The 14,017-nt window shown below is 36.2% G+C and overlaps 3 protein-coding genes across 3 annotated transcripts; 2 read left to right on the top strand and 1 right to left on the bottom strand.

The window, feature by feature from the left end:
• Window positions 430–6,463, top strand: LOC18590530 (josephin-like protein). The gene is made up of 4 exons (XM_018126930.1): window positions 430–1,301; window positions 1,573–1,909; window positions 2,005–2,459; window positions 5,920–6,463. Exons 2-4 carry the CDS (start codon window positions 1,826–1,828, stop codon window positions 6,308–6,310), a joined length of 930 nt encoding a protein of 309 aa, XP_017982419.1. The 5' UTR covers window positions 430–1,301; window positions 1,573–1,825; the 3' UTR covers window positions 6,311–6,463.
• On the bottom strand, window positions 7,895–8,500 carry LOC18590529. Its single transcript, XM_007016094.2, has one exon. It carries the CDS (start codon window positions 8,330–8,332, stop codon window positions 8,057–8,059), a length of 276 nt encoding a protein of 91 aa, XP_007016156.2. The 5' UTR covers window positions 8,333–8,500; the 3' UTR covers window positions 7,895–8,056.
• LOC18590528 (cytochrome P450 86A1) lies at window positions 12,103–13,983 on the top strand. Its single transcript, XM_007016093.2, has one exon. The coding sequence runs from the start codon at window positions 12,139–12,141 to the stop codon at window positions 13,672–13,674; it is 1,536 nt and encodes a 511-aa protein (XP_007016155.2). The 5' UTR covers window positions 12,103–12,138; the 3' UTR covers window positions 13,675–13,983.

The following is a 14,017-nucleotide window of genomic DNA, read 5'->3' as shown; positions in this document are numbered from 1 at the left end:
GATATGGAGGTACTAGTACTCCCTTTTGTACTAAAGAAGTACCCAGTCTGTTCTGAACTCTTAGTCTTAGGTATATTTGTGATTTCAACTTTTAAATTCTTTAATGGTATTTCAAATGAAGATTTGGAGTTTTATTTTGCTTTATTATATAAAATTGTAAGTTTTATAGACAAATTCAAGGTAAACTGTTAACCAAAGCTTATTTTCTTTAAAAAAAACAAAACAAAACAAAGTAAGCCTATAATAAAATAACTTTGTTTGAACTCAACTTTTAAGCTAAATCAAGTTGCTTGATAAACTTAAACAAGTGTAAGCAGCCTAGGGTATCAATTAACATTGTATCAAATCAATTATTTTTCTCTCTTTATTTTTATTTTGAAAATTATTTTTCTCTTTATATTTGAGTTCCACAGGTTCTTCGTCCCCATCCCAATCAAAAATGATTTACTAATATGACTTCTATGTGAAGGACGACGAAACAATTAGAGAGAACAGGCTTTCTTTGCTTCAGAAAATTGCAAACCTCCCAAAAGGTGTAGTAGATCTCTCAGTTTTGCCTGGATTCCAAATTTTTACGGCCAAAATACTTCCACCTTCTTTTGAGTAAACATCAGGTGGGTAAAAAGAGGGGAAATTTTTGTGGATTTAATGTATTTTTATGGTTTCTTTGTGTAAAAAAATAGGCAAAGCTTGTGATTTTTTGCTATTTAAAAATTAAAAAAAAAAAAAGACTATATGTGCAGGTTTGATTTGGTTAGTGGACAGGAAACAAGACTTTTGATCTTATTTGTTTCTTATTCTTTTGTTTAGGATGTTATGATACAGAAAACTGCAGCTTTACAGGTAGATATTGCTGTGGTCGTGAATGTATTGTTTTTATTTACAGTTAAGTTGAGATTAATTGATAATAGATAAATATGCAAAGGTTGTTTGCTATTAAGCGGTTTCTTCTGACAGACCTGGTTAAGTCTCCTATGAAATAGAGGCACAAAAGGCTCAAATGCATATATCAAATGGCACAGCTTCCTACATCAGTTTGAGTGTGGTTACGTGTGAGCAGTGAGTGAGTCAAGGTTATTGTCTGGATCTGTTTATTGAAAATGGGGCAAAGGCATAGCTACAAGGTAGACATAACATAGCTGCAGGGATTTGTCTATATTGTTTTCTATCTGCTCTATATCTTCCAAGTTTCCATGACTTTGTTCCATAGTTGAAACTAAAAAGGGAAATGCTTGTTCGTGCAACAGTGCAGTCGGAACTTCAAACTTTAGATATTTATTTCAACTTCCGGCCAAGCTCAGGTGGTTAGCTTTCAATTTTCAAAGAAAAAAAGAGGTCAAATCTATTTTTCCTAAATAAAAAAAATAAATTCATGTTATGTGTCAATTATATATTTTCATTTTTTGCACTTCAAACATTTCCTTCATGATTAAAGTTACAATGACTTAAATAATATATTTTAACATAATATATTAGATCAACATTATAATAATTTTTTGCTTTGCAAATTTAAACAAATTCAAAATAATTAGCCGAGCGCATAAGGTTTTTACTTGGGACTTATGTTTTCAGTTTCACAGTAACACCCAAGCCTGGTCACCCAGACATCCGGCCAGAAGGGGGGGTGGAAATGGAAAACTCTCGATAACGAAGAACGCTGGTTTTTTTTCTTTTTTTTAATATTCTACCTGTTTTAAGATCGGCAAAACGAGCAGCCTACCGGACAAAGTTGAGCCTCTGATCAAAATCAAGAACCTTCGAATTTGACGAGCAAAACAGCCATTGGTTCCCTTTGCAATAATCAAATTTCCACAGCCTTTGATTCATGGCAAGCGAGCAGAACCAAATCTATCACGAAAGGCAGAGATTACAATATTGCCTCTTACATTCCCTTAACAATCTCTTCCAGGTACCTTCTCTCTCTCTTTCTCGCTTTCTTTCTTTTCTAGTATGTTGTTGTATATAGGTTTCGTTAATAATTTGTAATATTTTGTTATAATTCAGCAAAAAGATGCATTTACTCGAGCAAGCTTGAATTCCGTTGCTGAAAAACTTGTTCTTGATGACCCAAACAAGGAAATTTGGACACCCTTTTCATTAGTCTTCAAGCCTCACCATAATTCAATTACTGGAAACTATGACATAAATGTTTTGATTGCTGCACTTGAAGGGAAAGGGAAGACTGTGATTTGGCATGATCGTCGAAATGGAGCATCAGCTATTGATCTTAATGATGAAATTTTGATGGGAATTGTGATTAATGTTCCGGTTAGACGGTATGCTGGGCTCTGGAAAAGTAGGCATTGGATTGCATTGAGAAATATTGATGGGGTTTGGTATAATTTGGACAGTGATCTTGATGCACCTCAGTGTTTTAAGGATTCTGGAGAAGTTAAGGATTTCTTGGATTATATCATTACTCATGATGGACAGCTTTTGCTTGTAAAAAATGATAGACAGTGAGTTTTCTTTTCTCATATCAATTACAGGATTGTGTATATTGAAAAGCTCTATAGTCTCTGTACTTTTGAAAGATTAAGATACAGATCATTGAAGAACTCAATTCATTGACTTTTATTGATCTGCTTATCTTTCTTGTTGAGAAACTGATGGTGATGACTAGGGAGTGTTTGGTTTTGGAACATTTGGTTTGAGGAAATGGTAAGACTGCATCGGAGGGGGGTTTTGCATTTATATATTTGTCTTTGAAGCATGTTTGACCATGATCTTAAGTTCTGATGCTAAATGATAAGCTGTATACAGGAGCAGAGGATGAATGTTGGCACACTCTACAACTTGGTTCTGGTTATCTACTCCAACTCTTCTCTCTGAAATACCATTTTCTGCTTTATTTCTATCAAAAATCTTGTGTGAATTGTGTGACAATTTGGGAATAAAATTCTGGTTAAAAGCATGGAACATATTGCACAGATAACTGGAGAAAATAGCAAAAAGCTACTGCTGTATACTTTAGTAGCCTCAAAGTAAACGGTTGAAGATTGCATTACAGAAGCTCAAATCAGCTGGAATTTGACTAGTTGACTGTGCTTCGTTTTTAGTTTGCTAACTGTATCTGAATGTGGCTTATACATGATTGTTTGGTTCTCTGCTAGCTGTATAAGAGCTACGATTCTGACAGGTGTTTGCCAATGAACTTCTTTAATCCATGATACCAATTGAAATAGAAAAAGAGTACTTAGATTTGCTTGCTTGCCAACCAAAATTAAAATGAAATGAAAGAAAGCTGTACGACATTTAAATTCATTATGAATGTAGTAATCATGTAGGTTATATGGTATATGTTTTAAATCCAGCTAGAGTCTTTAATGTGTGTACTCATATGCCTGCCCTTTCTGGTTAACCTAGAATCCCCAATACGAGGACTTTCAGCCTCTAGTCATCTTAATCATAGCAGTTGAGATCTGGTTTCCTCGAGTTCTTGAGCATTGGTCTATTGGTATTTGGTAGTTGCAGTAATTACCACACAGTTAGATTTATTGCAAGTGGTTGGAGAGGGAAAGAGTTGGGATGAGCATAGACTGTTGTTCACTTGTTTGAGCTGTTAAGAACCTTCTTTTTCTCTGTCATCACATGATTTTTAGAAATGACCATCGATCTCTAGATAAAGCTACACCCCTTCTTGAGTAAACCTGGTTTGGTAATCACTAAGAAAGCCTGAGAGGATCTTCCTATTCATGTGTCAAGTTAGCCTAAGAATTGCTGGCTTATTTTGGTTTGATTTTCAGTTTTTCATTCAGCACTAACAAAAACACTACTCCTTCAGTCTTCACAAATAACCTAATACTATTTATGCATGGTAACTGAATGACTTGAATCAATATACTGCAATTAGTAGTAACTTGGCTTAATTAGATAATTCTGAACTCCAGACAGCATATATCAGTGAAAAGGTTGAAATCAAACAGAGTAGGAAGCATCTATGAGTGAGTCCAGCTTTCGGCAGAGCATATACCCATTTGGTAAACTGTCATTTTAGGTCCCTTGTCTAGAACTCAATCAGGCTTGGTAATCTTTAGTACAATGGATGCTTTTGTCATCCAACTTTTGCACTGAAAAAAGAAAATTTCTTCCACTTTATCAATTGATTGTGATTTTGATACCAATAAACACTTATCACTACTCAACCGCAGAGTGCAGATACAGTTGTATTTGTAATTTTTCTTTTGGCTTTTAGACATACTAATTTTACATGGTTAATCATTCATTGCATCTTTTGTCATGTCTAATCATAATTTATCCTGTACTAATCTGGTTTTTAGCCTTAATGAATAGTTATCTCCAGTCTTGAGATTTGGGGGAGAGGTTAGGAAATTGAGACCGGCATGTCTTTAACTTACCTGGTTTTCTCTGACTTGTTACTTTTAACTTCTAACCACCTTTGGCATTTATTTTTGTTTACTTTTTGGTCAATCAAATAAATGGAAAACACCAACCTCCAACCCTTTTCTCCTGAGCAAGCAAAAGCAGGGGAATCTGTGGCTTCCATACTGAATATGATCAAAGGATAAAGTCAAAAAGTTCTTCGATCTTATTTATGATCAAAGCAGATTTTACCGAAAGGTTACCTCATCTATAACTTCTTTTCTAAAGGAGAGAGATTAAACTTAATGAAAATAGCAGAATATATATATATTCAGCTTAGATCGGCTCTCACTGGACCCTCTGCTTTAGAGATTCCAAATGAAGAGAGCACTGGGAGAAATCAAAGAAAACTATGCCTTGTTTTATTTTTTTTATCCTATTCCTCCTCTCTAAAGGCTTCTTGCCAACTTCTTTGAGCATCTTTTTGTGATACATATGATTTTGATATTGGTACTAGTCTATAGCCCCTCGTGTGTACATGAGAATTCGAGGTCCCCACCAAATTCTGAAGACAATGATAGCATTTCGTCTTTCATTTGTTGCCTTGCAGAGAGGGGCATCTTTCTAACTTAGTCATGATGTCAAGCGTTCGGAAAACGAAAAAAGAATGATAACACAACATTATATATATATATATATATATATTTCTGATGCGAAATGCTGGTGGATTCTTTAAGTTGTTAGAAAGAAATGGACATAAGAGTAAGTTGATTCATTTGCTAAATGCTTTGGAGATCCTGACATGCATTTGCAACCAGCTGATAGTGTTGACATTTCTCCCCCTTTTGCCAAAAGTTTTTGCCTGACAACAGACGCCTGATACATGCCCAAGATCCATAACAAAATTTGTATGAGACCCTTAATGACATCAATCCAAACAATGCAATCAACTAGGTTTTCTTTTGTATAAGAAAGAGAGAAGCAAGTCTTGAAACTTAGACCAAACACCCTCTCACAGTTGAGCCAAAGAGTAAGTGGCAACCTAAACCCTTCTCTCTTAACTCAAATTTGCCCCAGCCCGAGTGATTACAAACTCAAATTCAGATGCTGGTTGAAATATTATTTATTATTTTGCTTGAATGGCGTTTAGTCTTTATTTCTTTATCTTTGATCGTACATCATCATGCTTTGCATTGCAGGGTATGTAAAAGAAAAGAAAGCATACTACAGATAGAATCCCTTGTAAGAAAAGTTACCCAAGGTAAGTCCATGATTTGGGTTTGATTACAAAAACCACATCACACTGTTTTCAGTTTACATAAGTGTGTGAAGTGTGGGCTTATATTTAATCATAACTTTTTTATTTTTCTGTTTTCTTTTTAATTACTTTTCCCTCCTTGCCTTGAACTTTTTTAGCCCACTGTTTCAGCATTCTCTCCTTTTTTATTTGTCAAGCCCTCCCATCCATCCACACCTCATTTTCCATCCACTGCGACTTCAGTTGTTGCCCCTACTGCAACTCCCTACCTCCATCTCTCTCTCTCTCTCTCTCTCTCTCTCTCTCTCTCTCTCTCTCTCTCTCTCAAAGGTCAGCTAAATGCAGAAGATGTCAACTAAAGGGAGCAACAAAGTGAGTAGGAAAAAGGGAAACAACAAGGTAAATGCTTCTGCTATGCAGAAGTCCGATAACAAGGCTGCTGGGAACAGGGGAGTCACCAGGAGTTGTGGCTTCATGCTGTGTAAAAGATCTAAGTTTTCACCGGTAAGATTTCTCAAGCATCTCGGTGGGAAAGTGGCAAAAGGTTTGCATGTGGTGTCAATGAGAATTAGGCCTTCTCCTAAGGTTTCTTCTTCATCAGGAAGATCAAAGCCATTTGTAACTCCTGTTGATTCTCATAGGAGTGCTGCCATCGAGGACTGCATCGAATTTATCAACTCTTCTGCTTCTTTGCCTAGATCAAATTCTGTTTCTGCTAATTCTCATTGAGCTCTGTAGTTAATGGTAATATTTGGTCATAAAATAGTTTGCTGAAAATATTAAGCATGGTAGTAGCTTATATGTACATTGTCTTTTTCTTTAGTTGAAGAAAGTAAAGCATTACTTAGTTTGCCTATGAAAGACTATCTTATGTTATCCTTTCGGATTCATTTCTCCTACCGGACATTCTGTTGGGATGCATATCTTCGACAGGGCTTACCAGCTAACTTGCTTTGTTTCATAGGTTTCCATATCAGTCCATTTCTAGCCTTGACATAGGTGTATATCTTGTTCTTCAATCTATATGTTTTTACATTTCCCAAGGTGAATATGAGCACATTTCTACCAAAAAAGTTTCTAGTAAAGTTATTGCGACTTTCAAAGAGGACGAAAACCACAACAGACTGTTGAGGACTTTACTTGAAGCAGTCACATGATATTGTTTTCCAAATCGGGCGTGTGCAATAGAATTCTTAGCTTTTTGACATAGAATTGGCCGAGCATGCCTAGCTTTCTTCAGGGCAAGACCAAAATTGACATGCCAATAGTGTGACATTCGTCCTTATTGTTTGTCAATTGGCACACGACAATCACCCATTATCCATCCTGTCCGCTACCAAAGCTTGATTTGAACCCTGTGATTAAACAAGGTCTTGTTGGAATTTGGATTTCACATCCCTCTCTATTATGCCATACACTGTGTTTCTTTAGCTTGAACTGGCCTTGTTCTGAAACAAATAGTCCCTTAAAGCAAGATGCCAGCTAATCCGATGTTTAACTGTGTCCACTCTGACAGAAATGAGTTAGGTACTAGATGTAATTGAATATAACAAGATCCTAACAAATCTTTGTTTGTTCAATGTTCGCAGTTGCCTAAATAGCTTGTCAATTATTTAAGATTGAAAGAAAAATAAAGAATTACTCAGAAAGAGAGCAAACCATGATTTATTTTTGACCTAATCTTGTCTATCTGCTTGGATGCTGATCCAGACATGCATCTGCCATTTCCCATTGGCTAGAATTATTCTATTTAATACCTCTAACCAGTGCCTGATCTGGCTGTTTCTCCTACTCTAATTTATTGTAACTTCATCTATACAAATGTTAAACTTCTACCAGATATGAATTTCATTGTCTTTAGGTTTTGTCAGGTTCATGCATTAGAAGCTGTCACCTTCACCTCTGCGACGACTACAGAAATGTTAAGACAACGTGTCAACAGATAGTGAGCTAATGCATGATATTTCTCAATCACATACAGAAAATTAACAGTTGCATTCTCCAAAAAAAAACAATACAACAGACGGAGCCAGTTTCTGTTTAATCACTGTTGCATGAAATGTTGCCGTATACAGTTCACTTTGTTTTGCAGACAAATTTATCAGATACGGTATATCAAATATGCTATTCACGTTCCTTGTTTTATTCCAAGGTTTTAAAGCAGACAAGCACATAAATTCACAACCTAAACTGTGATGAGCCTTTCGTAAAAAAACTCAGCCTGCCACTTTACTCTCGTTTATTGGGTAGTATTTTTAATTTCTTAACAGTGAACTTACCAAGAATCAGTTAATCCAAACATCTAACTTCAAATGAATTCATAATTTAATAGAATATATTGAGAAAAAGGTAGTGTGCATTTAAGGAAATTAATAACAGCTTAGTGTTCAAGAATCAAGTAAGGTTCCAAGAGTACAAGATACAAAACGGGAATAATTCCAAACCAATGAGACCCCCAGATGATCGGATTATACTTCATTTCTTGGCGAAAAGTCCCCCAAAGCCACCACCCTTCTTCTTCTGTGGGACAGAAACAGAGTTCTTGCGGCCACTGCTAGTGCCATCATCATTCTTTCCTTCAACTTTCTGGAGGATGGGATCAGTTTCATAGAACTGCTCCTCCTTCTGCAATTGCCCAAGAATCCAATCAAAAAGCCCTTTCTCTTCTTTGCTTCCACCGGCACCTTTTGCCGCTGTTGCTGCGAAAACCCTTGTAGTTGAAGGAGCAAAGGAAATTAGCAGAGAAGCCATTGTCACTTAAGCTTAGACAAGTTTTCTTCCCTTGTTCTTTTGAAATGATGCTGGAGCTAGGTAGATTATGTATAGTGGAAATATATTTTATGGGGATAGTGTTTGCAGTGAATTTTGGACCGTTGGATGGCTTTTGAGATGATGAGTGGGAAGAACTTGGCAGTGTTTGTACCACGAGCTCTCCACAAGTGTCTTATCATCATTGCTTGATTTTTAATGGTTTTTATTACTTTATTTTATTTTAATTCTTTTTTGTTTCTGTGATTTTCCAATTTTTCAGGGGAGGAAAAATAAGGGATGAGAGCTGATCTTAGCAGGTATGGATATAGGACTTGATACGTGGCTAAATGCTAACCTATGCACTTTTCCAACCTTCCGTACAAAAACCCAACATCATTTCTCTTTCATGGCCGTTTTGATGTGGGCCTGAGCCCGCTAGCCAGTGGAACAAATGGAAATCGCCTTTTAGAAAGCCCAAATCACTTTTGTTCCTTAGTTGTTTTGATGTGGGCTTCAGCCCCATAGATCTGCAACCAACCTAAATCGGAGTCCAAACGGACCTCACCGCCAAACAAGGCTGATATGTTCCTAGAGTTAGTATTTTCACAAATCTATGAGTTGGGTAGAAATATTATCATGTTACGTCATAAAGAGATGGTGAATGAAATTATGAGTTATAAAGATTTTTATCAATTTTGTTAAAATAATTATATAAATTGTTTAGTTAGAGTTATCTTACAATATAGAATTAATTAGTTAGGGTTAAATTATGAATAGGATTAGTTTTATATACATTAAAATTTTTCTCTTTTGTTTCACGTACTAGTTGTTCATGTATTGACGTCTTTTATCGTTACAATATATCTAACACTAACTATCACATGTCCTTATAACATCATTTGTGTGTCAACTTTCTATGATGTATTTTGTTACATCATTTGTTGATGAAATATGTGTTCTGTTACATTATCTTTTAGCGGCATATTTCGTTACATCATCTGTTTATAACGTATTTTGTATCGTCACTTATCGTGTATTTTGTCATGTCATATCTTTTATATCGTGTTTTGTCATGTCATCTTTTATGTCATGTTTCATCAAATCACTTGTCACATGTTTTGACACCTGTATTACTATGTCACCTTTTGTATCGTGTTTACCACGTCACTTGCCACGTGTACTACTATAGTCAAAATTAGACATCAAAAATAATAGAAGAGAAAATTAATCATGTTTCCAAGATTGGAAGCACAGTACGTATTTGCTTTTTGATGATGCTTCACACAAAAGAAAGGAAGAAGATACCTGTACGTTAATTTAAAGCCCCATCCTTAAAAGATTATGTAATTAATTAATCCCCCATGTGTTCATGCCTCATCTCTTATACAATAAAGAAAATACAAACACGGTGGTTAACCAAATTCTGACTTAAAAGAACTTTGTAATCTGCCACTGCCTCTTATTAGGGTCCATGACAAAGGGGGTTTAATCCAAAGTTTTATTACTAAATCAAGTGGCCTATTTTGTTGGGAGGGCAACGGCCAATTATGCTTAATCAAGTGGTTAGTCCTAATTAAGAACTAAGTACCTTAATAATTCTTTCCGAATGAATGTTTCTATAACTTAAGATTTGAATAACTTACCCAATTTCAGATACGATTTTGTATTCAATTTGAATACGTTTAGGTTTTTATATATTTAGAAAATCAAACCTTTATATTTATATCTATCGAATATGTGTTGGATATAAACAAAGACGGAACAATAAAGCATAAAATTGGTAATGTAGTATATATATATATATCCTATTCCACTGGAATTAGAATTTTCATTGGATGGATTTCTACTACATGTCTGATCTGAAACAAATTCGAAACATGGAGGATTAAGGAACATTACTTGGAACAACTAACACAAGGGATATATATATATATATATATATATATATATATATATATATATATATATATATGAGATATCAAACAAGAATAAATCTGATTGTCAACTCCCATAATTTTTAACTGAAACTTGCTCTATTAATCCCACCAGCTCATTGAGCTTCTGCATCTTTTATCCAAAAGTTGCAGGGAAGTAATATATAATATAACACAAAGTTTTATATATATATATATATATATTTATCACAAGGTCGTTAACCAACTAATTAATTGGTTGTAAAATTATTGACAGTGATTACACCAATGTGACATAGTTTCTGTATATATATATATATATACTAGATATATAATGGGATCATCAGTGATTTAAAGGGTATAACTATCAGCTAGCCAAGATGTCATATTTTTCAGCTAATCCATAAAACAAATGCCTAGTTCCCTCTTCGCAGTGCATGAAGTGGCATATATGAAAGAAAACAAAACAATTTGTCATGGTGCAACATCGGCTGCACTCATTGGGTATAGTTGTGATTGTTGTTGAAAGACCAGTAAGCTTAGACAAGAATAAATAGACGTGAACAATACAAACAGCATTAAAATAACAAAGCAAAAGTCGATGGCATTTGACTCACAAATTTAATTATCACGTAAAAATCCCTGAAAAAGAAAACATCAAGGCGTTTGGTATGATGACCTGTTCCTCAAGCAAAAGGGTTAAAAAGAGGAAACGTTTAGGCCCTTACATTTCTTTCTCTTAAAGTTTCCCCTCTCTTGAAACTACTCACTCAAAGGGAGTCAAATTGTAGCTTGGGTTTTCTTTTAACATGTGCTTTTAGACTTGGCTTTTATCTCTAGGCTTTGTAACCAAGAACCCATTTTCTCAATGCGGGTAAACTGTCTCTAACCACTTCTCTTTCTCTTTTTCTTTGGAATAGGGTCACCAAGGATTCCAAGAAAAGTAAAATAGTGAACAGTTGGTTTTGTGGAAAACAATTGGCTTAACTTTCTTTATCAAACGTACATTCAAGAAAGTGCATTAGCCCCCCAAAGAAGTGTTCTCTATATTTCATGTGAAATTTCCATTGTACACATTTGATGATATCCGTTGACAGGTCAGGTAAGAGGTTTTGGAACATAGAAAAATAAGCCACAAGAGATTTATATTATCACAATCCACACTAATTTGTATTATCCATTTTAATTCATTGAGTCTCATAATTTCATCTCACAATCAGCACCTTACAAAATGAAGATGATGTAAATATTTAAATACTCAATCATACTTTAATACACTATTGATGTGAGATTCACAATTTCCTTTTGAAATCATAACACATAACACAACACTGAACTGTTAATTTCTAAATATTAACACCTGTCGTCATTATACATGATTAAAACTAATTAATATATTCATCTCTAAATTAACTGTTAATTCATTTGCCTATATTGAAGGTTAATTGGCATGATTAATTACTATTCCTATCATACGATGCTGATATTCAAAAGACACACCATCTGCTGACATATTTGAAATAGCAGTTCTTCCAGAAGTTTAAGAGTCCGGCTGGCAATTGAATGAAATAGATTAATTAGAGTGCAAAGTTAACCAATTAGAGCTGAGTTGATAAATCATAAGGACACGTCTTAGTTAATGACAGCAAGTGCAAGTCTTTGGCACCTACTGAAAAAGCTTGCCATGGCTTAATTTCGTGTAAATTCTCTCTCATAGTTCCTATCAACCCAACAGCGACCTGTCCTCGGACTCAAATTTCCTAACTACTCTTCCTAAACCTTTCTCATTTTATCACTTTATATATAACTCCATTGTTATCAATCTGTCTCAAAATTAAACTGTCTAGTGTAATAATATTAGACCTTGATTAGCACCAACTTTCTCTGATTCCCATGGAGACCCTTACATTTGTCTTCAGCCTAGCTGCTGCTATATTTGCTTACGCACTCTGGTTCCATCTCCTAGTCAGGAGGTTAACCGGTCCAAGAGTATGGCCGATAGTCGGTAGCCTACCATATCTTGTCATGAACCGGGGGAGAATCCATGATTGGATTGCTAGTAACCTTCGAGCAACAGGTGGCTCAGCAACCTATCAAACCTGTACGATTGCTCTTCCTTGCTTGGCTCGGAAGCAAGGGTTCTACACCGTCACTTGTCACCCCAAAAACATCGAGCACATTCTCCGCACGCGGTTCGATAACTACCCGAAAGGGCCTCACTGGCAAGCTGCATTTCATGATCTTTTGGGGCAAGGGATCTTCAATAGCGATGGAGAGACATGGCTCATTCAAAGGAAAACAGCAGCACTTGAGTTCACAACCCGGACACTCAGGCAAGCCATGGCTCGGTGGGTGAATAGGACTATCAAGAATCGTCTATGGTGTATTTTAGACAAAGCATCCAATGAGAAGAAATGGGTAGACTTGCAAGAGTTGTTGCTTCGCTTAACCTTTGACAACATTTGTGGCCTTACCTTCGGTAAAGATCCAGAAACACTCTCTCCTGACTTACCTGAAAATCCATTTGCTATGGCTTTTGACACAGCCACTGAAGCAACTCTCTATAGGCTTCTTTACCCTGGTTTACTATGGAGATTGGAGAAGATCTTGGGGATTGGAGCAGAGAGAAGATTAAAGAGTAGCCTCCAAATCGTTGAAAACTACATGAACGATGCCATTGAAGCGCGAAAAGAATCTCCGTCAGATGATTTACTGTCCCGTTTTATGAAGAAAAGAGATGCTGAGGGCAATCTCTTTACAAGCGCTGTTCTCCAACGAATTGCTCTAAACTTTGTCCTCGCTGGCCGGGACACCTCTTCCGTAGCCCTCAGCTGGTTCTTCTGGCTCATCATGAACCATCCAGAGATTGAACAAAAGATCATCAACGAGATATCAACGGTTCTCTGTGACACGCGTGGTCAAGACCGCAAAAAATGGCTTGAAGAACCTCTGGTGTTTGATGAAGCAGACAGATTGATATATCTGAAAGCAGCATTAGCTGAAACACTGCGCTTGTACCCCTCAGTCCCTCAGGACTTCAAGTACGTTGTCCAAGACGATGTCTTACCGGATGGCACGTTCGTGCCCACGGGCTCAACTGTGACATATTCGATATATTCAGTTGGAAGAATGAAGACTATATGGGGAGAAGATTGCATGGAGTTTAGGCCTGAAAGGTGGCTATCTGCAGAAGGCAACAAGTTCGATCCACCAAAGGATGCTTACAAGTTTGTGGCATTCAACGCTGGACCAAGGACTTGTTTGGGGAAAGATTTGGCTTACTTGCAAATGAAGTCTGCGGCCTCAGCAGTTCTGCTGCGTTACCGGCTCTCGCTGGTTCCGGGACACAGGGTTGAGCAAAAGATGTCTCTCACTCTGTTCATGAAGGATGGTCTTCGCGTTTACTTGCAGCCCCGTATACTAGCATAAGATTTGTGACATCTGGGTACATTTCGCTCTCTCAACTCAACTGTGTATTTGCTCTTATGGGATATACAGGAAATTAAGGCATGGGGGTCCAATTGGGCTTTGGGTGGTATATAGTTTGATTTGTTTTTACTTCACAATTTCATACAATGTTTGTTTGGGTTGTTGAATTTGATTACAGTTGCTTAAGGGTACACTTAGTCATTCAAAAGAGCAATGTCTTTGTGATGTTTATATTCCGTATCAGTTGATATGGGTTTTCATATGCTTATTTTATAATTTCAATAAAAGTTATACTCTCAATTTTCAGCATTTACAAATCACAAAGTCCAACCTAAGGGATTAA

Source organism: Theobroma cacao, chromosome 9 (assembly GCF_000208745.1).
Source record: "Theobroma cacao cultivar B97-61/B2 chromosome 9, Criollo_cocoa_genome_V2, whole genome shotgun sequence".
Classification (NCBI taxonomy): Eukaryota; Viridiplantae; Streptophyta; class Magnoliopsida; order Malvales; family Malvaceae; genus Theobroma; species Theobroma cacao.
This window is presented reverse-complemented; position numbering and strand designations above follow the sequence as displayed.

Excerpts from the sequence above, each read along its gene's own strand:
- LOC18590530 (XM_018126930.1), top strand. The coding sequence starts at position 1,826 with ATGGCAAGCGAGCAGAACCAAATCTATCACGAAAGGCAGAGATTACAA. Across the intron at positions 1,910-2,004 it reads CCCTTAACAATCTCTTCCAG|CAAAAAGATGCATTTACTCG; the intron begins GTACCTTCTCTC and ends GTTATAATTCAG. Across the intron at positions 2,460-5,919 it reads CTTGTAAAAAATGATAGACA|AATGCAGAAGATGTCAACTA; the intron begins GTGAGTTTTCTT and ends AAAGGTCAGCTA.
- LOC18590529 (XM_007016094.2), bottom strand. The coding sequence starts at position 8,332 with ATGGCTTCTCTGCTAATTTCCTTTGCTCCTTCAACTACAAGGGTTTTC.
- LOC18590528 (XM_007016093.2), top strand. The coding sequence starts at position 12,139 with ATGGAGACCCTTACATTTGTCTTCAGCCTAGCTGCTGCTATATTTGCT.